We start from the raw sequence: 24,162 nt of genomic DNA on the forward strand, positions 1-24,162 counted from the left end.
GTTCCTCCAATGTTGTCTACCCTTCTTTCACATCATGGAATTCAATTTCCTAAAGATAAAGAAAAAATATCTCATCCTTAGAGTCATATTCATCCTCTTCATAGTGTTCTTTGGAAGATTCCTTAGCCTTCTAGCTTTGGATGAATACCTTCTCCTTAACTTTTGGACGCTTAAGGCAAGAGATCTACTTTTCTTCTAGCCTCATCCTATTGAAGCTCAAACTCATGAAAATCGAGTTGTGACAATTTTTTCAGGTCTTTAGACGCTCTTAGAGTTATGACTTGAGGTCTCTATTACTTGGGTAAGCTACACAACAACTCATCAATGTGGTCAAAGTTATCGTAAGCACAAAGACATTTAAACAAGCATTTGACTTGTATAAACTAAACAACATAAACTCTTGATGGAGGAGTATGGACCAAGGGTCCAACCACCAGAGCCATGACCAGAAGACTTCATGATGATTTGACTACTTTAGGGCTTGGTGGGCCCAATGTGCTTTTCACTTGGGCCACTCTTTGAGATACCTTATTTGTATATATAGTAGTATAGGATTCATGCATTTTGGTCTTGTATTTTGGATCACTTAGATTAGTGTTTTTAGGTCATAGGTTTAGTGGACCTATTTTTTGGCGTGATGGGCCTTGGGTATTTTGGTACCTAATATTGGACTCATTTTTTTTCTTTTATTATTTCTTAGTGTTTGTGATAGGTGGACCATTGTATTTAGGCCATTAGAATAAGTTTATGAGGGAGAGTTTAATTAGGCAAAGATTAGCTACGTTGGATTTCATTTAAGTGTGATTTGAGTTGCATTTGGAGAACATGTGCTAGCCTAAGGTTGGCTACACATGATTAACACCACATAAACTCAAATTAGACTCAAATGACATTCAAATAGGGGGCTGGTACCGCACATGGAGGAATGCATGTGGCTACCAAAAATTTGAAATTCAAATTCCATTTGAATTTCAAAAATTTTGGCACCAATGTGAGCCTTTGGAGTGTGGTGCTAAAACCAAGCCATCTTAGCCTATAAATTGAACTCACCTTCACACATAGAATTCAATTTTGAATATATGATATTTTCAACACATTGGCTCAACCAAAGTCTCTCTCAAGAGACCAAAACTCACGCATAGAATTAGGAGAACCTAGAAAGCTTCTAGGCTAAACCTTGTGACCAATCATTTGCTCCTTTAGGCTTAGGTGCTTCCTTCTATTCTCTCTCGCATGTCTTCATCAATTTTTGGATTCACACATCTAGAATCACCTCAAGGAAAAGATCAAGAAGTTGGAGCAAAGCCAAGGGAAGTACATCATTCACTTCACGTGGTTTTGCCATCAACTCTGATCTAACATATTGGACGTTGGATACAAACATTGTCTAAATGTTAAAAACTTAGTGTTACACTTGCTTATTTAACACACTTAATAAAAGATGGATTGTTTAATAAAAACATTTTTGCCTTCATTTCTTCAATGCTTTAGAAGCATGTTTCATGTAATGACTAAGATAGATTGTTAGTTCATTAAGATCATAATCTTGTTATCATCAAAACTAGAATGTTAGACTGTTTTATTTGTCTTTGGTTGAACAATTTTATCTATATTTTGAAAGATTGTAATTATTAAATCTTAGTATTAGATTTTTATGCCAACAACATTCTTAAGCCCGAAGGCGGTAAGAGCCTCACAATTAGGAATAAAGGTGTTCAAAATTGAACCAACTTAAATGAAAAATCGCAAGCCAATTTAAAAATATTGAAAATCAATCAAAATCGCAAATTAGTAGTTCGATTTTAAATTTCCAAAATTGTACCGTTGGGTTCTATTTTTGGGTTGAAATTTAAAATCGCTTCAAACCAAACCAAACTACACTATATATATATATAAATACATATATATATATATATATAAATAAATACATAGTACATGTATATAAAATTAAAACATAACATAAAAATAGTTTTATAAAATTGTTTCCTACTAAAAGATGTTTTTCTCTCATAATATACGTTATAATATATAAAAGATATTTTATAAAAATGTAAGTTACTAAACTGAATTTTAGAATGAAAAAAAATGATTTATTTATAAGACTCAAAAATATTTTTTTAAGTGACAAACTATATATGTGAGAAAAATATTTAAATATGATAACTAAAATTGTATTAAAGATATATTTTTACTAAAAGAATAACATAAGAATTGATGCTAAATGCATTAAGTGACTGAAATATTTTAGTATTTGCATATTTTTAATTTTATTTTTTACGTATGATTTTAAACAAATAACATAATATTACTTTTTTAGTATATTTATAATTAAAAAATTTAAAAACCAAAAAAATCAAACCAAATAAAATCATAAGAGATTTGTTTAGGTTGGTTCTAATTTTATAGTTTGTTCGAACCAAACCACACTTAATTTTCTTGTTTGGTTCGAATGACTTTTAAGACAAAAATCAAATCAAACTGCACTACAAACACTTCTAGTTAAGAATATAACCTTTTAACACCGATCCCTCATGATAAATGGTTTAATTATAAAATATTTTCTATAAGTGTATTGAGAAATTAACTTTTAGATTTCTAATTGAAATTTTAACATGTTAATAGTCATTCATATTCTTTTGTTAGGTTTGCACAATTCTGATTCATGAGTAAACATATATCAATATGTTCAAGTCCTCATTTTCTTTTTCTTTTTAATTTTTTTTTTGTTTTTCTCTAAGCAAAAGGTGGAGAACAAAGGACGTGTATGTACTAAAAGGAAGAAAATGGTGGTTAGAGAGGGATTAAAATACAGACATCATATAAGGAATTCCATAAATCCAAATGATATGAATTAATCTCCATGCTATATATGAAGTCATAATGATATGGTACAAAGGAATGGATTTTGAGTTGAGGGATAGGCTTACTCACTTTGGTTGGGGTCAAAAGATACCAAATCTAATGCTAAACTAAATGTCAAGGATTTTCTTCCTTTTTTTTTTCCACCAAATGTTAAAAATGTGTGGAATGCTGGGTTGGGGCTGATAAAAATATAAATAATAATAATTATTAATCGATGAAATCATATTGGATTGAATTTTTAACATCAAAATCTGTAATTTGATTTAAGTTATTGGATTAGTGTTTTTTTTCAATCCAATATGAATTTTTTGATTTGGATTCATTAGGTTTTATTGATTTGAATATGTGGCCATCCCTATTCTAGACAAAATATACATCATCAAACAATTCAAGGACTTTACGTGAAACATTGATTAATATTTTTCTAACTATTTGAAATACCTTCCACAATAGCACAAGCTCAAAACAGCAAAATCAAATTACACGCTCTCTTTCTCTTTTGTTCCTCGGTCAAATCTCAATATAGATTAGAAAATTTAAATTTGACAAATGCTATACTAACAAGAATTTCTTATACTCACTATCTTTCTTACTGTGTTAATAGTTGAAGCTTCTAAAAGTGAAAGAAAAAACTCTACCGCTATTTCCTACTTTATTTATTTTTAAGTTTTATTTTGGTAAGTTCTATCAAATTTGTAATGACCTGACCGATTATTATACTTAACAACACAACAATATTGAAAAATACAAAATCAACTAAACTAGGATTCTCATGCAAGTAGTTCCTGAATATTCATATAACATTATATATGTATGTGTATTAGATCAAGAAAACGTAAAACAAGACTTGCACAAGGATTTAAAATATAAAGTTTTTTATGAGGTTACAATCATCCTAAATACATATATACAATAAGTATAAATATCTATATTGTACATGTACGGGTAGGGAGGTCGGCCACCACCCTGTCGGCCATTGAATGGCAGAACCAGGCAGCCGAATGCCAATCGGCCACCTGGATCGGCCTATCGTCACTTATTACCTTTAATCAAGTAATTAGGGATTAATTAGTTGATTAGGGTGTATTACCTAATACGGTAAGTATGCTGCGAGGCCCATGGGGTCCGGGCCCATAAATGACAGTATAAATAGCTCAGGACAAAAGGTAACGTCACTGTTCATTAATTATCCTAGAGATTCGAGCTTGTCCTGACTTGAGCATTGGAGTGCCTTTTGCAGGTACCAACCCCCTCTTCGGCGTATCGGATTATTGGATCGGGAGTCTCGTTCGGCCTTCCAACTACAAGAAGACTTAGTGTGCCCTTCAGACAGGTACAGTACAAAAATTAAAAGCAAAAGTCCTAGGTGTTGATCAAGTGCTCTACACAACTAGTTGCATCATAACAACTCCACCAAAAATCCATCTCCACATAGTTATCCAACATCAAACTTGTTCCTTACCTAATCGTGACTTGTTCTCATACAAAATATGATCATCACAGTCCAATACAGAAAAATAAGGATAAGCTTGTCTAACAGGAAACAACATATATTAGAAAGTTATAGAGTTATCTATATCAACTTCAAGCAATTGCACTATATCAAGTTCAACTTAGAAAACATTATAACAACACAACATACATTGGATCTCTATATTTAACTCAACACCTTAACATCTCAAATTTCAACATAAGCAACTTAACCACAATATCATACAACTCCACAATATAGAATACAACTCAACATCACTATGCATTGTAACACAATTCAATTTAGGAGATCTCTTACAACACATGTAAGAAGTTTAAGTGATTTAATCCTACCAAACCATAAGACCTTTCATCTTTAGGTCATAACTACATGAGTTTGGTTTAAAAGTCTTAATCAACTCAAAAATGATTTCTCAAATTTCGCCACTTAAACTAAGGTGGTTCAATACTACTATTAGGAATAGAACAACTTGGGTGTGAGTCTACCACAACATTGACATGCATTAATCAAAGCCTAAATGAGATTAACTTGCAGTCTACCCTCCAAATATTGTGGACCCTTTCAACACTCAGTAAGGAATTTTGGCTCTTTACTTCATACCTTACTCATTGCCCACTTCACAAAAAATATGGCTCTACCTTACCCTCCCCCCTAATGTATCAACTAAGAATCTAGAGGAAAAAACTGTTTAAAACAACTTTCCATTTCAAGAGTCAACTTTTCCACTAAAAGATTTCTTCTTTGGACTCTTTATTACAATTCAAATCCTCACAATAGGATCTTTCAACATAGAAAATAACTCACTCCCTTCTAGTTCTAAGTTCATCTCAAAAAGCATATAATATTTGTATCTTTTCAAAGATAGCCTAACTTGATCAAGTTGATCAAGAATTAGACGTGTTCAGTGGTTGAGACGGACTAGTATAAAAGTATTGTCTTTCTTAACTTTTCATTTGCATTCATAAGATTTTGATATTACTTCACTACTTCAAAAAAATGTTGAGTTTTTAATTGATGTTATTCAACCTCCCTCCTTCTAATGACTTTCTTTCCTTCATAAACGTTGTCATATCTAATTTCATTAATGTCAATTTGAACGGAAAAAAAACATTGAACATTTTTAAAAACTAAAGGATCAAGGGGAAAAAATGCTTTTGGGTTAGATACTTTTTTATTCCCTACAATTTTACTTATTTTATCTTTTAGTCCCTATACTATAAAATATGCATTTTTAGTTCATATACTTATCTTTTTCAATCCTTTTTAGTCCCTATAGTTTTAGATACATTTTTAGTGTTTATACTTACAAATTTTTAATCATTTTAGCCTATGTCATTAATTTTATTTTATTTTTGTAATGATGTCTCTTTCGTGTTAACATGACTAAATATTAATTCAACATTGTCTTGATTAACATCTATTATTGAGATACCTTTTATTTACCCTCACAAAATTAAAGACCTATACCATATCAACACAAACCTGACAATGTTATAAAAAATAATTAATGATGAAGACTAAAAGAAATAAAAAAAACTGTAAATATAAGGACTAAAAGGATCTATATTCAATTATAAAGACTAAAAATAATTGAAAAATAAGTTTAAAAATGTTTATTTTAAACTATAGATACTAAAAAGTAAAATAAATAAATCTATAAAGATTTAAAAAATATTTTAACCTATGTATTTTATTTAAAAATAAACGAAAGACAACAACACATCGCGCGTATGACATGCATGATCACACTGGTTGATTAGTTGATGTACATTCCATAACTTAGATGGTTATTTACATTACAAATTAAAGAATTCACAAATTCATTGTTCTACACCAAAACTTAAGTAAACAATACAACAAAGGCTAAAGAAAATGTAAAACAAAAGGAAAAAAGTGGAGTACAGTGACATTATCATTGTTCTACTACTTATCTGAATACTATAGAATCCACATTTTCTTATCTACCCTGGCTAAGAGTCTCGTTATGGATCGGTTTAGACACATTTATTGGTGAATACAAGTCTGAACCACCCATCATGCTGGTGCTTCCTGATGAATTCTGGTAACTTGTATCAGATCCTTTCATTGCAAAGTCAGTTATCAAGCTGCTGGACACATCTTCAAATTTCCAATCAGTTAGGTATCCAGGCCTTGTAGTCACAGTGCTCACTTCAATATCTCCTGAAAGCATTGCTACCACACGTGACATTGATGGTCGTAATGTTGGTGATGTTTGAGTACACAAAAGTGCTATTCCTACAACACGTTTTACTTCTTCCTCATTGAATTCTGAAAGTCTAGGATCCACCAGATCAATTATCTGATTGTTCTCATGAAGTTGCCAAGCCTAACAGACACAACCAATGACAATAAGGTAAAATGATAAACAATAAAGTGTTTCCAAATGCACAAATCGAAAAGATGACAAATATGAGGGGGTCCTAAATTCTTTTTAGTAGTATTAACACGAGTCAACTGTCATAATTAGAATACAACCTCTTATACTATTTTTCTTCATATTATGCTAGCAAGATTGTCCTGATAACTAAATAGCAAAAAACAATAAGTACATATCCCATGAGAAATAGATGATCTAACCAAAGCCATTACATCTCTGATGCAACAATGTAGTGTAGAGCAGAATAATTTTTAGTGACGTGTAATCCCGATCAATAATTATGATTAATAAAAGGGATGTTACAAAAACTAATCTTGCACATAAATGTTTGTAATGATTATTATATTTTTATCACATTATCATCATGATTATCATATATTGAGTATCGTTATGTCCCCCATTAAGTAAACATAAAAGAAAGCATCATTCCTTTTAGGAAGATTTTAGAAAATAGACACCAATAGGCAAAAGACTAATTCACATTATATAGCTTATCACATCCAATGTATTAGGTAACAAGTAAATCAAAAGGAAAAAAAAAATCTAAGCAAGCGAAGAATTAGTTATCATGCGGAAGAGATTCATTATCCTATTCAAATGCAATATCAAATTAATTAGATGTTTTACTTGTTTAACAATTAAAAAAATGGAAATGAAAAGCTGCTAACTTTGGATTATAATTTTACGTATATAATATAGGTATAATTAAGATAAAAGTAGGAAATTTAACATTCATAGGAAGTTGAGGTCGCATGCATACCCATTCAAGAAGATACACTTTGTCTCCTTCCAAATTTGAATCAGAATTTAGCCTTCCACTTACTAACTCTAAAGCCACAACACCAAAGGAAAAGACATCTGCTTTCTCTGTAAGGTGTCCACGCATGGCATACTCCGGTGCAAGATATCCACTTCATCACAGAGTATAACAACAATTTAAAATTAATTAAAATAAAAATGAGACCATAAACAAATAAAATATAGAAAAAAATCATGAAATCAATACAAATTGATAAAGTATTAATGACTCACATTGTCCCAGCCACACGGGTGCTTATATGGGTCTTTTTATCATCATACAATTTGGCCAAGCCAAAATCAGATATTTTGGGAATAAGCTCATAATCAAGCAAAATATTACTGGCCTTCACATCACGGTGTACAATACGGAGACGTGACTCTTCATGTAAGTAAGTTAAACCTCTAGCAACACCCAAGCATATATCATAGCGTGTGGACCAATTGAGGGTTAAACAATTTCCTGTCCCAAACAAACCACGGTTGTCCTTAGCTTTTTATACAGAAGAAAATGAGAAAACGAATATGCATTCATAAATATAAACTCAAAGACAAAAAATATCATTTTCTCATACCAAATAATGCTTGATCAAGACTCTTATTTTCTAGATACTCATAGACAAGAAGCCTTTTACTCCCTTCAATGCAACATCCATATAATTTGACCAGATTACGATGTTGCACAGCTGATATAGTAGCAATCTCAGTTATGAATTGGCTTTTTCCTTGATGGGATCCCACAGATAGTTGTTTCACAGCAATAACTCTTCCATCATTAAGTGTCCCCTACAAGAAAAAAGAAAGGAAAAATAATATTCTCATAAAAAGGATTTAGTTTTTTATATTTTTTTTATGACCATGATATTTATACGAAATATCAACTGCTGAAAGTAGTGATTTAGTTTCTATATTGGTCCCAAAAATTAAATATTAAAAAAAATTATCACTTTGATCAAAACAGTATAACAACTGGCAGTTGTCGAGTCAGACCCGGGTTAGGGGAAGCACTGGCTATTAATAATAAAAATTATATAAATTTATTAAGAACACTGACACAAAAATATAAGATAAACAATAACATATGATCATCAGTTGAAAAAGAATAAAAAAAATTCTACCCTAGCATTTTGTGCGCTAAAATTTAATTATCAAGAAAATCATTACATTAAACATGCTAAAATTCTAAATATCAGCATATCTAAAGATATACATAACTAGAAATATGAACTCTTGGGGGTAATAAGGAAGCACGTAATGTTTATGGGGCACCAACCCTACTAGTTTTTATTAAATACTTATTAATTTAATTAACAAAAATCTAAGGAGTTAGTGAATAATGTTGACTCTATCACTTACTACCAGTTGCAATGAGCATTATTTGAATCATTATTGACAATGATAACCTTTTGCAAAGTAGCATACAGCCATTATCTCTAAGGAACAAATATTACCTTATAAACAGGTCCAAAACCTCCCTCACCAAGCTTATTTTCAACATTAAAGTCATTTGTAGCATTTTTTAACTCAGAATAGCTGAAAGTGTATGGCTTTGTATCAATTCCTAAAAGTTCTGCAAAGTCAAACATGAACAAAGTTAAGCTTGAATAAGCATAAACTTATTTTGTTAAAGCTGGGAATGATGGTTGTTTTCTTGTTTTTCAAGTTCAGAAACATCCTTCATCCAGGTTTTTTAGAATGTTTTGAATTAAGATAAGAAAAACAGATAGAACAAATACACATGCATTGTCTAATGCCTATAATGTTGGACTTTTAAGCGGAGTTCAAGCATTTCTTCTATCTTTTGGTTATATTATCATACAAATACCTAAACATATAAAATCTGTAATGTTGAAGAGAAAATTTGTCATATTCATGTCTAGAAACATATGTAACGTATGTCACACTAGATCTTAAAATATCTTACCATGCAATATGCAAAAGAATAATTTAATTTGAGAACAACTACAAATATTCACATAATGTCTTTACCTTCATTATCATCATGGCGTTTTCTTCTCTGAATGATACAAAAAATTGCAAAAACTGATAGAAAGCAAACAGCTCCAACTCCAATAACAATTCCAACAATTAGACCGGTTCTATTCTTTTTATTGCTTGGCGGTTTGTTACTGACACTAGGTATGAAATCTGTACAACATAGGAACACTTTATCAAATTTAAAAATACAAATTTTGAATATTTAGTTGACGAGATTATAATTGTGAAAGCTTAGTAATTAAACATCTGAAATGCCAAAAAAATTTCATAGTTTTACCTGGGATAGCATGGATGGCTTGAATCAAAGGCCCATAAGTACCTTGAGCAGGTATGCAGCAAGTCCCTTTTCCAGCCCAAAAGAGATGGATCTCGAGATAGTTTTCTGACACTTCAAACCTAAATTGTTTTTGGACAGCTCTGTATGAGACGCCCCCAGCTTCCTTTTGTATGTCAAAATCCTTCAAAACACGAGTCCCCTGGAAAATTCAAAAATGGAAAGAAAATGAAGATCCAATAAAAGGCAAGAAAACATAGGGTTAATGACACGTCATAAATTCAAAATGTTTAACAACAAAAATAATTTGGTTCTACAAATGTGATTAGGACAACGGAAAATATGCACATGGGAGAAGAATCCACACAAAATATTCCTTTCCTATCAATTCCCATCAAGCCATTGTAAGAGCTATACTGTAGAATAATGCTTCAAAACCTCCTAGTGTCGTCCTAATATCCAAGTTATAGCCCAATTTTAAAAATATTTTCATATTCTTATCTGGTGATGTATACTGACAACAAAATCTGTTACAAAATCTTGATTATAAAAGTCTTTCAAAAAGAATCTTAAAAGTTATTAAATTCCTACAAATTCTTTTAAAAAAAATCTTTAAAATCATTATATTCATGCAAATTCTTTTAAAACTCATCATTATGATTTCTAATAAAGAGACAAATACCTGAATATAAATATCAAAGACCCGCCTCCCAAGGCTTTTCCATGTGTTAGTACTATCCAGAATAGCTGTTTCAGCAAATTGAAGGGTGATGTTGTAAAAGCCATTTTCTAGTCCCAGACCATAATATCTTAACGATGAAGCAGAGAGTCGTGCTGTTTGGAAGAGCTCCGGGTTCACAGTACCAGTGAACTGATTAGACACAGAACTTTTGAATACAGGATTATTGCTACCCTTGAATAATCCAACGTTACTAACAGCCCATTTATCTGTATCAGTAACAAAGTATGTAGCAGGCCCAAGTGTTGCATTGTCCATTTCATACACTGTTCCATCTGTTGACCTAATTTGGTTACCGCCACACTTGATTGCAAAGTCATAATCTGCATAGAATCATAGATAAGAGACTGATCAATGACTGAAAAGGGGTTTTAATTTCCAAAATTGACTTAATATAAAGACTGATATTTCTTTTCCATGTACTGAAAAAAGATGGCAGAGAGATCATTCAATCACTTAATCCAATAGTTATGAATTCTAAATTAGTCCCAGATAGATAGGATTGATTTGATATCTAAAATGAAATATTATTATTCCTCTCTACCCCTTAATGCAATTACAGACGATATTCTTATACCTGGAGTGAACAATACCCACTCAATAATCCTTTATTAGGTCATCCTGATTTCATGCTGAAAAATATTAGAAGAGAAATCTTACTATATGTTGTGGCTCGTTTAATATTTTTTACCCAATGCCACGATGTTAGTCACAAATCAAGATGTTCAAAAATGCTTCAAAATAAGAAACAGATCCCAGTCCAACAAAGGTTGTAAGAATCTGTTTGTCTGTTTAAAAAAGGTTGTTCAAACAAATCTAACGAATGCCAGGAATGAAAATTAATTATAAAAAAATGGTGGTTGGCCTGGTGGAGGAGGCAGCGATGTGTAAGGATAATGGATTTTGCAGCAACTTTATAAATCTTTGTATTGTAGAAAGAATGATAAAAAAAAATAAAAAAATAAAAAATAAAAAAAATATAAAAAAAAAGAAGTTAGATTTATTGGAAGGTGAAAACTTAAAGGTAATAAGATGATTTTCAATGGAATGTTGCTAGAATTGAGGAGAAAACAATATCAGCCTATCAGGAGAGTGTCACATAATGTACATGGGACAACAGGTACTCTCTCTGAACTTATATATAAGCAAAAAAAAAATGGTTAATTTTTTTTTTTTGGCTTAAATATAAACAAATTTCAACCAAGTCAAATTTATTAATACTCTTAATCCAAAAATACCCTAAGACAATAAATGAAAATACTAGCTATAATAAATGTCATTAAGGATATTTTAGTAAATTTATCGTATATTTTATATGAAATCGTGAAAATTAAATGTATTTAACTATATGTGTGAAATTAGTTTTTTTTTGTTTATACATAAGTCTAGAGGGAAGAAAATAATGGAGATTGGAGAAGCACAAGGATAAAACTTAGTGGCATGTGGGGAGCGTAGAGGTATGGATCCCCATAAGTTGAGATGAGAGGCTATTTCCAAGATTTAAACCCATGCAAGAGGCAACAACTTTACCATTGCACTGAGGCTTGCCCCCTGATATCAATAATGGTAATCTTAACAATTTGTTTTTGATAATATTTTCTTATCAGTTTTAGTGCCTCACATGTCTCACATTACATGACAAGCTAGCTTAAAGTCAAACTTACATCTTCCAGCACCTCTATTACAAGGAAAATTTTTCTGGAGACAGTTGATTCCAATAGGCAAGCCACTGCAAAAGAGAAGTTATGTTTCAGTCCGGAGAAATTTATATGGCCTTAAGTTATTCCTAATAAAAGATTGGTGCACAAATGAATTTTCTAAGCAGTATAAATAGAAATCAAAGATTCATTTTATTAAGATTTACTTGCTAAGGCTTTTACATAGACCCCCAATACGTATGAGAACTACAACTTCCAGATTCTTGCGAAAATATCTTCAAAGTTTAGGAAAATCAGCAAAACAAGTGTTAACAATGTTTAAAGAGTGGCTGATTGGACCTCAAATTAATTTACTTAACAATCTTTTTGGTTTAAGTGTTACTAATGAGAATTAGTTTTTACAAAATTTCATAAATTGAAAAGTACAACCTTATGGATTATTCCATTTAGTTGAAAAAAGTATTTATATTTAATCTTATAAAATTGTGGTGACATGTTAAAATTATTAAGTGTTAGCTACAGACCGCATCCTTGCTTTGACTATCCAAATCATAAAGATGGTTTAAAATAGAAAACCATCGCAACAATAGTTCTTCACTCACCAAGTAAGGGCAAATCAATTATCATATCTACTTTGGAAATTAATGCACATAAATAAATTAATTAACACAATATCAATTTATCAAATATTAATGACTATATCAAATATGCATCCCACATGACACAAGCTAACTTGTACCTAATGAAACAATTGATAAACATATCAAATAAGCATAACATAAAATATTAGTCAAGACCTATGTAACTAGAGGAATGGGGATGAGGAATAAAAGGGAAACCAACAAAATCAAGTACAATGATAATAATTTTTAAAAATTGTTAAATAAAGTATGAGTATCAGTGATACCATGATGGCAAGCAAGATACAATACATTTATGCAGGAAAGGAAAATGTTTCAACTTGATTGGAAAATTGTCAAAATAGAGAGAGAAGCGATGCAACCAGCATGTCAATCTTGACAGAAAACTATGAAAAATTGGATTTGAGCAAGATCAAAAATTGCATTATTGCCAAAAATACGTGATACACAATAAGATTTAAGAGAACTATTAAAACAATCATCACTAAAGAAATTGTATAATAGTCACCTGGTATTTGAACCATCTATTGTCAAGTTGTTGGCAACTAAATTCCTGCATTTCACACCCCAAAAATATCAAAATGAGATTCACCTACATATATAGATAAGTAGGTAGATAGATAAATAGACGTATATATATAGAGAGAGATAAACCTTAAGTAAGTTATTGTCTAATTTTCAATATATGATGTTAAAATATGAACTAAAACTTAGTTGGCCATTTAAAGGTGAAAGGAGGCATGGACAATTTTATTATTTTAGTAAATGGAATATAAGTGTCACTAAAACAATGATATTAATGAATTAAAATGCTTAAAAAATTAAAATTTAATTTACTTGAATTGTATTTATATATTTATTTTCATCTCTTTCAAATGTAGATCACTTTAATAAACATTATTATCTCAATCATATTGGGTTTTAAAAATTTTGAGAAATTATCTGAATGAAATTGAGAAAAACCTAGTTTAAACAATATTAATGATAATAGCATAACTAAACACATATTATTACAAAAGGGTAAATGAAAACACGAAGCTTCGTAAAAATAATGATTCAGAATAGTAAGTTATTAAATTATAAAAATAAATATAACCAAAATTTATCTAGATCATAATTTCAAACAAAATCTTAGGAAATATGATGTATATTGGAATTGGAATTGGAATATTGGATATGTATAGCATTTCAAGCGTCACACAACTAGCTTGCAAATATGTTGGTAAGTAATGCTAGGGGCATTGAAACTACAGAAATTGTACAAGAACTAGATCAGATTGTAGGAATAGACAGATTGTTTATTTAGAAGTCTCTTTATCTTTGGACCCTTATATATCAATGTGATATAATAGATAAAAAAAAAAAAAAAAAAAAAAAGAAATGATCATCATCTCCTGCCTGTTTTCTAACAATTCTTAACTACTCAACTAAGTCATTAGTTTATTACACGCTTCAATCCTCTTTAATAGCTTGGTAGACCATTATCTCTTCCTATCCCCAGGCTACTTCTATTAATCTTACAATAGACCCATTTTATTTGGCCCTGGCTAACAAATTGATATGTAAAAGAGGGAAAAAAAGAATCACGCCACTTACAGTTGTAAATTTTGTTCCTTTACCCAAGTGGGGAGGCTACCTGATAGATTATTGTATGACAAGTCTCTGCAAGCATGTTAAGTCAAACCAAATGAAAGATAATACTTGAGGAATGATGAAATTAGTGTGACAAAAAAAAACTGTTTAATATTAACATCTGTTGACAAACTCCTGAGTTTAAAAGTACACCGAAATAGTCACCAAAACCTGTGAAAATTAATGTTACACATATCCAAGCATGGACAGAAGAATGGATATGACAAGATATAGTAGAAAACTATTAAAAAATTATGTAAATTGTAAATCATCTCATGAAAACATCAGAAACAAATAAAGTCATTATAAAACATCATTAAAAAAATTATAGTTGATAAATTCCAAGAATGGGGGAAAAGTGGAGAAAGTCAAAAAAGCATCAACATAGATGCAATTAGCTTTCCTTTTTCAACATTAGTATTTAGTCGCTGTAGACTCAATGACTACCATTTATCCAATACATGTCATTCCCCACCATATTAGCAAAAGATTTCAAAAATAAATAAATATAGTTACAATACAGAAACATATCTAACACCGGTACTTATAACATCCATTTTAAAACATCCAACTTTCTTCAAAAATAAAAATAATTAGCAAATTGACAATTAGCAAGCATACAAAAAAATAAAAAAAATATATATAAAAAAAAACACATACATGCCTCTCGGCAGTCGGCATTATAACACAATTTATGTTCATCTTAATCTTTAAACTTGTAAGACCAAGCTCCAATTGATCTCCCTCGTATTCATGTGCAAGTGTAATTTGGAAATTTTCAAATAGTAACTAAGTGTAAAGCTCAGAATCTTGGGCAAAACACGTAGAATTCCTTCCAACTATGGATCATATAAAGCTTTGAAAATTGCTAACGAAACTTCATGGATTCAACAAATTATGCATGGACACCCCTCCCCCCTCAGCCAGATGTGTAAAAAAATGCCTTTATTGATCAATAAGCAATGTTTGGTGAGTTAAACGAATTGTGTTTGAGTTTCAAAGCACGAGGGGGTTTCCACACATGATCAATAGTTGGATGGGGCTCCTTATATTTTGCCTTAGTATTTTGAATCGGTAAAGTCAAGGTCCATCTTACTCACATATTTCGAAGAGATGAACTTTTCTGCGTCGGGAGGGTGCCACTAAGTTTATTATTTCCAAGAAACCTATATTTGATAAAAATAAAACATCCTTTTAACTATGTACCAAAACATACCAACAAATCAATATATAATTACTTGGAAATGCAATATTACAAGTAAGAGAGCGAGCTCAGATTGAAAATTGATTCCAGAATTTGTCCTGTGATGTTATTGAAGCTTAAATCCCTGCAATAACCAACATAAATATATAATTTTCTCAGTTTGGGCTAGGACACAACTACAAGATACGATACTTGTTTTCCCTTTTGCGAATAAAAGAAAATGTACAATTATCTTATCTGTATGATAAATAAGTTGAAAATTTGTATCTTTCTACCACAATAATGAAAACAATGAAAGTGAAAAAGATAAACGAACACCAAGCCATGTTGACGTTGAGCTCTGATAAAAAATAAAAGTTTTTAATTTTGAAAGAACGGGTACTTATTTTAAGATATCCCCACATAACTAGTCAGTAATCAAAGTGGATACATACTATGGAATAGTAACAGAACATTGCCTAATTTGTTGATTTCTAGTTAACACCTTTTACATAATAATTTCATTTGAACCTAGTTTAACACAAATACATGATACTCACAACTGAGTCAAATTTTGAAATTCTCCAATGGTAGATGGAATTGAACCAGAAATATTGTTATTCCTCAATTCTCTGCAACAAATGAAACAAAATTCTTGGACTATGTTTAGGAGGATAAAAAATAAATAAAGAATTCATTTTGCATGGCAGAGTGAGTCATGATCATTAGCAAAGCTGGGGCCTTACAAGATAGTCAAAGATTTCATATTCCTTACAAATTCCAGCGAGGAGCTCCCATTAGATAAACCACTTATTCTCCTACATTTATATCATACATGATATATTAGCTTTCATGAATTAACAGTTACCAAACAAGAAACCATCGGTGATACTCACAATTCTGTCAAAGAAGTCAAATTGGAAAATGATGAGGGTAATGATCCATTAAAAGAGTTTCCCTCAAATCTCCTATTAAGATATACAACAATTCAATGTCAGCACACTCTTCTAGAACGAAATATGAAAGTAAAGAAAGAAACTTTAATTCCACATCCAATATAAATGATTTTTCCCAAAAGTTTTTCACCTACTTAATTTAAATTTAGGAAAAAAAAATTTGTTGACTGGTAATGTAGTCTTACAAGGTTTGAAGCTTAGACCAACTCCCAATGAAGTCTGGAATTTTGCCTGTGAGTTCCATGTCTGAAGCCCATCTGACATTTACAAAAGAAAAAAACTTTATTGTTGTCGAAGTTATTTTTAATCTGTTATTATATGAAGCACATCAGAGTAAGAATATCTTACACTGTCACCAAATTCCTAAGGTTTGCAAATGTGGAAGGAATTGGACCACTAATTCCTGAACTATCAAAGTAGCTGCAAGGAAATATTTTTTGAAATTAAAATTCTCTTGTAAGAATAAAAATATAAAACTCTGTAACAAACTGTAATTTTGAATAAAAAAGCTAATACTTTGCACTATCAGAATCAACTCATTATTCAGAACAATGAATACTTTGTTTTGGGTGAAAAAACAGTGTATACTTATGACAAGTCTCATTGTATGGACCACAATAAATAACTGTTTGTTACATGTATTTGAGTAATAAAAATGTTGTACTTCCCAGGGATACGGTTGTTATTTGCAGCCACAAACCATATTTGAAGGAGTAGTATCTACATCTATATATATTATATACAAAGATATATAAACTTACATGAGAGTACTAATACAACTTAGAGATACGATTCACTGAGATTAGAAATAAAAATGATTTACAAATGAAGTATACATATTTGAGAGATAAATTCATTGGGGGACAGGTGTGGCTTTGACTTCCAAAACATTCCAAAATTTAAACTAGCATCAAATTTTTTCTTTCAGGACTAAACTTCTAATACATGAAATGCTAGGTGAATAATATTTTGGCATACTAAAAAACACAATAACTGAGTAGATCATTGGACATGTATATGAATCTATGTAAAAAAGAAACTATATATGAACTAATATAAATTTGAGAGTAAATTTAATTTTGTATGAAGTAGTGCAAACTTTTATGTGTCAAGTATTGTATACCTAACATTACTCCATAAAAAAATATTTGGCACAGGCTATAATGTTGTTCAAATCATTATCCAATTTTTGTATTTGTGCTGCTATTGAGTTGGTTCCGTAGACTAAAAATTAATGATTACCACATTTGTGTAGTTCTACTTCTAGTATGTTTCCAAAATATGAGCGATTGCCTTCGTATCGTGGCAAATTCAATTGAAAGAATATACAAATAATTTACAATTTCATTTTCACAAATTGAGGATATCAAAGAATGCAAACTTCATTACAAAAATACTAGTTATATTAAGAAGCAAAGATTGCAGAAGTACTTACAGTTGTTCTAACTTTGTTAGTTTCCCAAGTTCAGATGGAAGAGATCCTGAGAACTTGTTTGACCCAAAACTCCTGCAAATTTAACAAATAGAAAGCCTCAACATAGCCATCAAGAATAATTTCTCATGCACACAGTCACATATAGAGAACAATCTTGGATTAATTAAAGAGAACAACTATTTCATGAACAAATTCTTATGAAAAACAACGAACTACCCTTGTAACCAAATAGATACAAATAACTAATTAAGTAATTATGTTGTGTGAAAGGAAACGTTTTGTTTCAAATCAAATTTTTCCACATGGATTTCTTCTCATAAATTTTTGTACAAAATATCATTTCTGGTAATTAAAATTATCAATTATAGTCTCACCACTTATCTATCAAGGATTTTATGAATCCCATTACAAGAGGAAATAAATATCAGTTATCATAAGATCAATCATTATTTTATCCTTTTTTATATGCTCATATACCAATCTAATTTTAGGGCCCATATGGGCTTTGGCAAATGTCAGCCCATTGGGCCAATCTCACTTTCACACTATTAACTAAACTTTTAACACTCAAGAATCATGGCACAAGTGACTCTAACTCTCTTTAGTGACTACTTGATCCTGAAAAAAACAACACATTGCATCTATGGGTGTTCAAAATATCCCGAACTAAACTGAATGTCAATTGAACTTGGTTATAAAACTGATTTTTTTTTTTTAATAGAAAACTGAACTTAGCTAACTAAACTATATTGTACAAACTGAACTATTTTTATAAAGTGGTAAAAATTCTCATACTTTTATTTTTTCTTATATTTATCATTGCAAAAAAAAGAATGGTTTAGTTTAGTTCAGTTTAAAATACAATTCTGTTCAAATTTGATAAAACAGTTCACTGAACTAATAAAACAGATCGATTTTGTTTGTCAAAACAATTTTTCAGTTCAGTTCAGCTCTAATGAATTATTTTTCCAATTCAGTTCAGTTCTCATACAGTTCAGTTTAGCTCAACTTTTTTGAACACCCCTATTTGCAACCTTTGTAACCAGAGGAAGAAAAGCTGAGTGTAAATAACGTACAATACTATTAACTCTGTAAGATTTCCCAATTCCTTTGGAAGCTCCCCTGATAAATTATTGATGCCAAAGGTCCTAACAAATAATTAATGCAAACGTTAGAAATTACGTGTCTGAACATTAAGTACACAAAAATATTATGAACCGAACTTAAGTCAAATTGCCTTACATGTATTGCATACGAGTTAGATTTCCAATGGTTGGAGGTAGAGAACCCGTTAAGTAATTCTGCCCAAGATTTCTGTTTGCAATTTGATGAAAATAAGTACAGCATAAAATTATGTCATTCTTACATGAGAACAACCAATCAAAAGCCAAAAATGCATTAAGATAACAATAATAAGGAGTTTAATTTCTATGTTCGATCAATGTAAAAATGTTTGCATTTGACAACCAATCAGAAATTTTCCTTAATATAGTATTGTCTCAAAGGTGTAAATTCATACTGTCATTCAATTTTTTATATCCTTACACTGTCATTCATTACATATTATATTATATGCTAAGATTATTGATTTTAATAATACCTAAGTAATATTTGGGATTCTTGCTCGCATAGACAGTACATGAAAATTAAACTAATAATAATAGTAATCAAATAATAAAAATTAAGTTTGTGGTGAAATCCTTTTTTGTTTTTTCAATAAGAATTATGATAACAACACCAAAGTTAAAATTTAGAATCTTGTCCGTACAACAATGTTCATATGAGTTATTTTAATGTTATCAAGTTAATAATAAGAAAGAAAGCATACAAATTGGTGAGGTAAGTGAGAGTCCATAGCTCTTCTGGAATTTCACCAACCACGTCCACTGCATAAACCTTCCTGCACAATTAAAAAAATAAAAAATAAATAAAAATCGAATCAAAAAACATTAAATTGCTATAGTTAAAGCAAGCTTCCAACTTTGACATCAGAAATTATAAATTTATTCTGAAAAAATTAAAAACAAAGTTGAGAGAGAGAGAGAGAGAGAAAGGGTTACAGTGCTGTGATGCGGCAAGTAGTTTTGTTGTCATAGGAGCAATCACATTTGATGAATGGGTTGAAAGTTTGGTCATCAATGGTGCTGCTTTGATCGGTGGCTCTTCCACTGCACACTTCACCGCTCACGTTCCATTGGCTTGTGTCTGCTGATATACCCCATTTGCTGAAGATTGAATTTAAAGCTCTTGCTGCATTCACAAGTTCACATTTTTCAAGAAAATGGACTCAGAAGAAGGAAAAGAACAAAGAAGGTGATTGTGATTCAATTGAAAAATATATTTTGTGTCCTTTTACCTTTTAGTGCTTATTAATTTAAAATATTTTTTTATTTTTATATTTAGATTTTTTTTATTTTTTTTATCGTTAATTGTTTTTATAACAGTGATTTTTATGTGAATGATGTAGAGTTATTGATTCACTTAACAGTAATGTATTTTATTTTTTTAGATTAAGATGTGTTATTTAATGATTAAAAAAGGTCTATTATAAATTACAAAAATTTAAAAAGGAAGCTAATATAGGAATTAAAAAATATTTTAATCTTGAAAAATTAAGGTGAGCCAAAGAGAAATGATTTTTTCGTCTAGGAGAAAAATTTAAAAGAGAAAAAGTATGAGTAAAAAGAAGAAAAAAAATTGTTTAATATGAAAGAAATATAAAAGAAAAAAGACAAAATAATAAATTTAATTCTGTTACTAAAAAAACGTTTTAATTAATAAAAAAAATAGATGCAAAATACGGATATAAAATCACATGGATTGTATTTTCAAATTAAAGAAAATACACAAGCTCACTTGGTTGGCCAAGGGTATATTTTACCTTTGTAAATGTATTGATTATTATTTTTTTTTTACAGAAAATGTGTTGCTTACATGAATAAACAAACATTTCTCCACTAATATATTTTTAATTAACATGTTTTTTAACATACGTAAAAATTCATTTTTATTCCTTCATTTTTAAAATGTCGATTTATAATTTTTTTTTAAAATATGTCAAATTTTATTCTATCACAAATTATGTTAATTTAATTTAACAATGGCTCAATCATTAGACACATCATGTCATACACGTATGGAAATTTAAAGCTGAAAAGATAATGGTGCTATTGGACATCATTGTTAGATTAAATTAAGAAAGTTAATGATAAAGACAAAATTTGATATATTTAAAAAAAAATTAAAACTCAACGTTTTAAAAAAACTTTACATATTTATTTATAGGAAAAAAAAACATGTTTAACTCATTATTTTATTTATATATCTATCATGACAAACTTTAAAATTAAAAAATTAAATTTATATTACACATATAAAAGTCATACCATAATATGTGAGATTAATTAAAATATGAAGAAAAAAAATGTGAGAGAGATATTTAATATAAGAAAAGTCAAGTCATAACTCGGTGAAAATAAATTCTGAAAAAAATTCTCCATCAAAATTCTCAAAGAAAGTTAGAAACATAGGAAGTGTCTTCTAGTATATTAAAATACAATATAGTATCTATCATCAATAATGAGGTTTACAAATAAGAGAGAGACATCAGGTAGATCTAACTGGTTTTTGGAAGGTAACTAACTACAAATTAAAAGTAAAAAATAAATTAAAATTAGCAAAACATATAAATATAAAATTTCATATCACAGAGGAAAACAGAAAATTTCCTAACAGAACAAACTCTTCTAGATCAAATGAATGTACCAATAATTTCCTTTTCTGTTAGTTTATTCAACACTATGCTAATATTTAACCTATACATACTTTTAATCCAATGATCATAGTGGTTAAATAATAACACAGAATAATTTATTAGTCAAAAAATTCATCTTCAATTATTCTTTAAGATAGCCACTATTATAGAATAATTTTTAACTCAATGAGCTGGAATATCCATGGAAAATATTATTTATATTCACACCCTTTTAAAAGTTTTATTCGATGAAAAATTAATTTTTTTTTTCAACAGACCAAGCTTATTATATGAACTCAAGTGGTCTTCATTAACATATATTAGTAATATTAGGAATCGAATTTCATTAACACGCTTAAGGACCTGATTATCAATAATTCAATACTACTAACATGGATCTTGTTCTGCAGAGTCAGAAAATTTGGCTTAAGAGCCATGAACAAAAGAAACAAAAAAAAGTAATTATCCCCTAGTTTAACAAAGTTTATCTAATAACAAAAATTTTACAGTAATTAAAATAATTATTCTCATAACACATATGAACATCCGGTAACTAACCACTTGCCCATAATTAATCACTTACTAACCACTTGCCAGTTTGAATCTAAACATGGAAAGATTTTACAAAATTATTAAGGAATGATTATTTTATTATTGAGTTTGGTTGAAATCCAGAAAAAAACACACATTCCAAAACACTAACATTTTCAAACACACACTAATTAGTACAAGACTTTAAAGTCTTTTAATTTTTATAAATTAAAAAAAATCAAAATCAAAATCAAAATAAACTTGGTAAAATTAATTCATACATGAGTTAAAATAAATTTTTAGAAAAATTAATTAAAAAAAAAGGAAAATTCTACGAAATAATTTATACATGAATTATATCATATAAAAGTTTATTTCATTTTTCACTTATAAAAATACTTTTGATGAAGTTTGTCTTTGATTATTCTTAAATTCTGGGTTCAAATTTTGCAACAAACGACAACAACCACCCAACATAGACACAAACATAGGAAAAGAGAAAGCACTAACCTTCAGAAGGATCTGTGGTAGCGTTTGCAGTTTGAGCTGTTGCAACTTTAACGAAGAAACTGAATACACAGAACGCAAAAGCCAAAACATGCGACACGCACAGTACCATGGTACGAACTTGTTCGACCCTCGCAGAATAACAACGTTGGTGTTTCTTTGGTTAAGCAATCAAAACGTTGTTACTATATATAATTATAGAGAGAAAAAGGACCCTTAACTTTAGACTTTTGAAGAGAAGAGGCAAAAATGGCGTCTGATATATTCGACCAACTTCTCCATGCGTGAATGTGATGACACGCACACGCAATTTAATCTTGTAGCGTTCCGAATGCTTACGTTAGGTTCCATTTTGGCACACCACAAGTGGCCACGTGAAGCCTCCCTTGTCAAAATGATACACTGAAAAATTAGTTGATTAATTAATTAATCAATGTATAAATTAATTAAGCTACTACTTGAACCACTTTTCTATTGGTTGAGACTTTCTTTTTTCACACTGCAATTTGCAAACGTGGCTATAAATCATGAATAAATAAATATGCGACTACTTTTGGCTGCGTGAATTTGATCATTGAAGAATCAAGAATGTTATTGTCAAAGAAGAGGATAATGATAAATTAACTGTGATGATGGCATGGTGGTGGGCAATAGGCTCATAAACTTTGTGTAGTTGATAAAAAATAATAATAATAATAATTTATATTAATAACTTACATGTAATAAGATATTTCTCTCCACTTCTTGTTAATGTCTTTACTCCTCTTCACTCTCCGTATCGAGTTACAAATTATTTATACTAATCGTAATGGGTCCAAATCTCGATGGACTATAAGTTAGTGTTACCAATTAGGTAATACATTGATAATTGATTTTGTATCAATGATTAAGTCTTAATCATTTTGGTTATCATAATTTAGGGGTTTTACATGTCGTTCAACGTTATCGACTACCGCAAGGGTTAATTTGTCTTTAATCCTTTAGGCTACCGAGAGTGCCAAAGGGTTGTACTAGTTTACACGATCCATTCGATTGGCGAGGGTGCCAAAGGGGCTAAAGGGATAGGTTAAAGATTTCAATCATGCGATCCCTTCGACTATCGAGGATGCCTAGGGATCTCAATTTTAACAATTTTTGATGGTCGAATGACCTATTCGGTATAAATAATAAAAGAATATCACTTTTTTTATATTTACAATTTAACTATCTTAAAAAAATAATACATAACTAGAAAAATAGTTCATTAATTAAAATTCTTATTCTCAGTAAGACATGGAGTGTCATTTAGCTTAATAATAATAATA

General features: G+C 30.0%; 1 protein-coding gene across 2 annotated transcripts; it reads right to left on the reverse strand.

Moving 5' to 3' along the window:
* Positions 1 to 6,083: 6,083 nt before the first annotated feature.
* LOC109808600 (putative LRR receptor-like serine/threonine-protein kinase At1g56140) lies at positions 6,084 to 23,119 on the reverse strand. 2 transcript variants are annotated; one of them, XM_020371656.3, is made up of 24 exons: positions 22,862 to 23,118; positions 20,127 to 20,316; positions 19,895 to 19,966; positions 19,309 to 19,380; positions 19,143 to 19,214; positions 18,067 to 18,138; positions 16,980 to 17,051; positions 16,817 to 16,888; positions 16,572 to 16,643; positions 16,422 to 16,493; positions 16,236 to 16,307; positions 15,749 to 15,820; positions 15,593 to 15,658; positions 14,457 to 14,522; positions 13,369 to 13,413; positions 12,226 to 12,290; positions 10,505 to 10,884; positions 9,826 to 10,024; positions 9,540 to 9,698; positions 9,002 to 9,120; positions 8,126 to 8,336; positions 7,785 to 8,013; positions 7,513 to 7,663; positions 6,084 to 6,701 (listed from the first exon to the last, which is right to left on the reverse strand). In XM_020371656.3, the coding sequence occupies exons 1-24, from the start codon at positions 22,968 to 22,970 to the stop codon at positions 6,312 to 6,314; spliced, it is 3,099 nt and encodes a 1,032-aa protein (XP_020227245.2). In that variant the 5' UTR covers positions 22,971 to 23,118; the 3' UTR covers positions 6,084 to 6,311. The 2 variants fall into 2 exon arrangements, with proteins under 2 accessions (XP_020227245.2, XP_082917903.1); XM_083061777.1 differs by lacking the exon at positions 15,593 to 15,658 and having other exon boundaries at positions 22,862 to 23,119.
* Between the last annotated feature and the right edge of the window lie 1,043 nt (positions 23,120 to 24,162).

Source organism: Cajanus cajan, chromosome 8, assembly GCF_000230855.2.
Source record: "Cajanus cajan strain Asha chromosome 8, NIPB_CcT2T_4, whole genome shotgun sequence".
Lineage (NCBI taxonomy): Eukaryota > Viridiplantae > Streptophyta > Magnoliopsida > Fabales > Fabaceae > Cajanus > Cajanus cajan.

Coding starts and splice junctions, on each gene's coding strand:
- LOC109808600 (XM_020371656.3), bottom strand. CDS start 22,970: ATGGTACTGTGCGTGTCGCATGTTTTGGCTTTTGCGTTCTGTGTATTC. Junction 17,052..18,066: donor CTAACAAAGTTAGAACAACT/GTAAGTACTTCT, acceptor ATTTCCTTGCAG/CTACTTTGATAGTTCAGGAA. Junction 9,121..9,539: donor ACGCCATGATGATAATGAAG/GTAAAGACATTA, acceptor TTGACTTTGCAG/AACTTTTAGGAATTGATACA.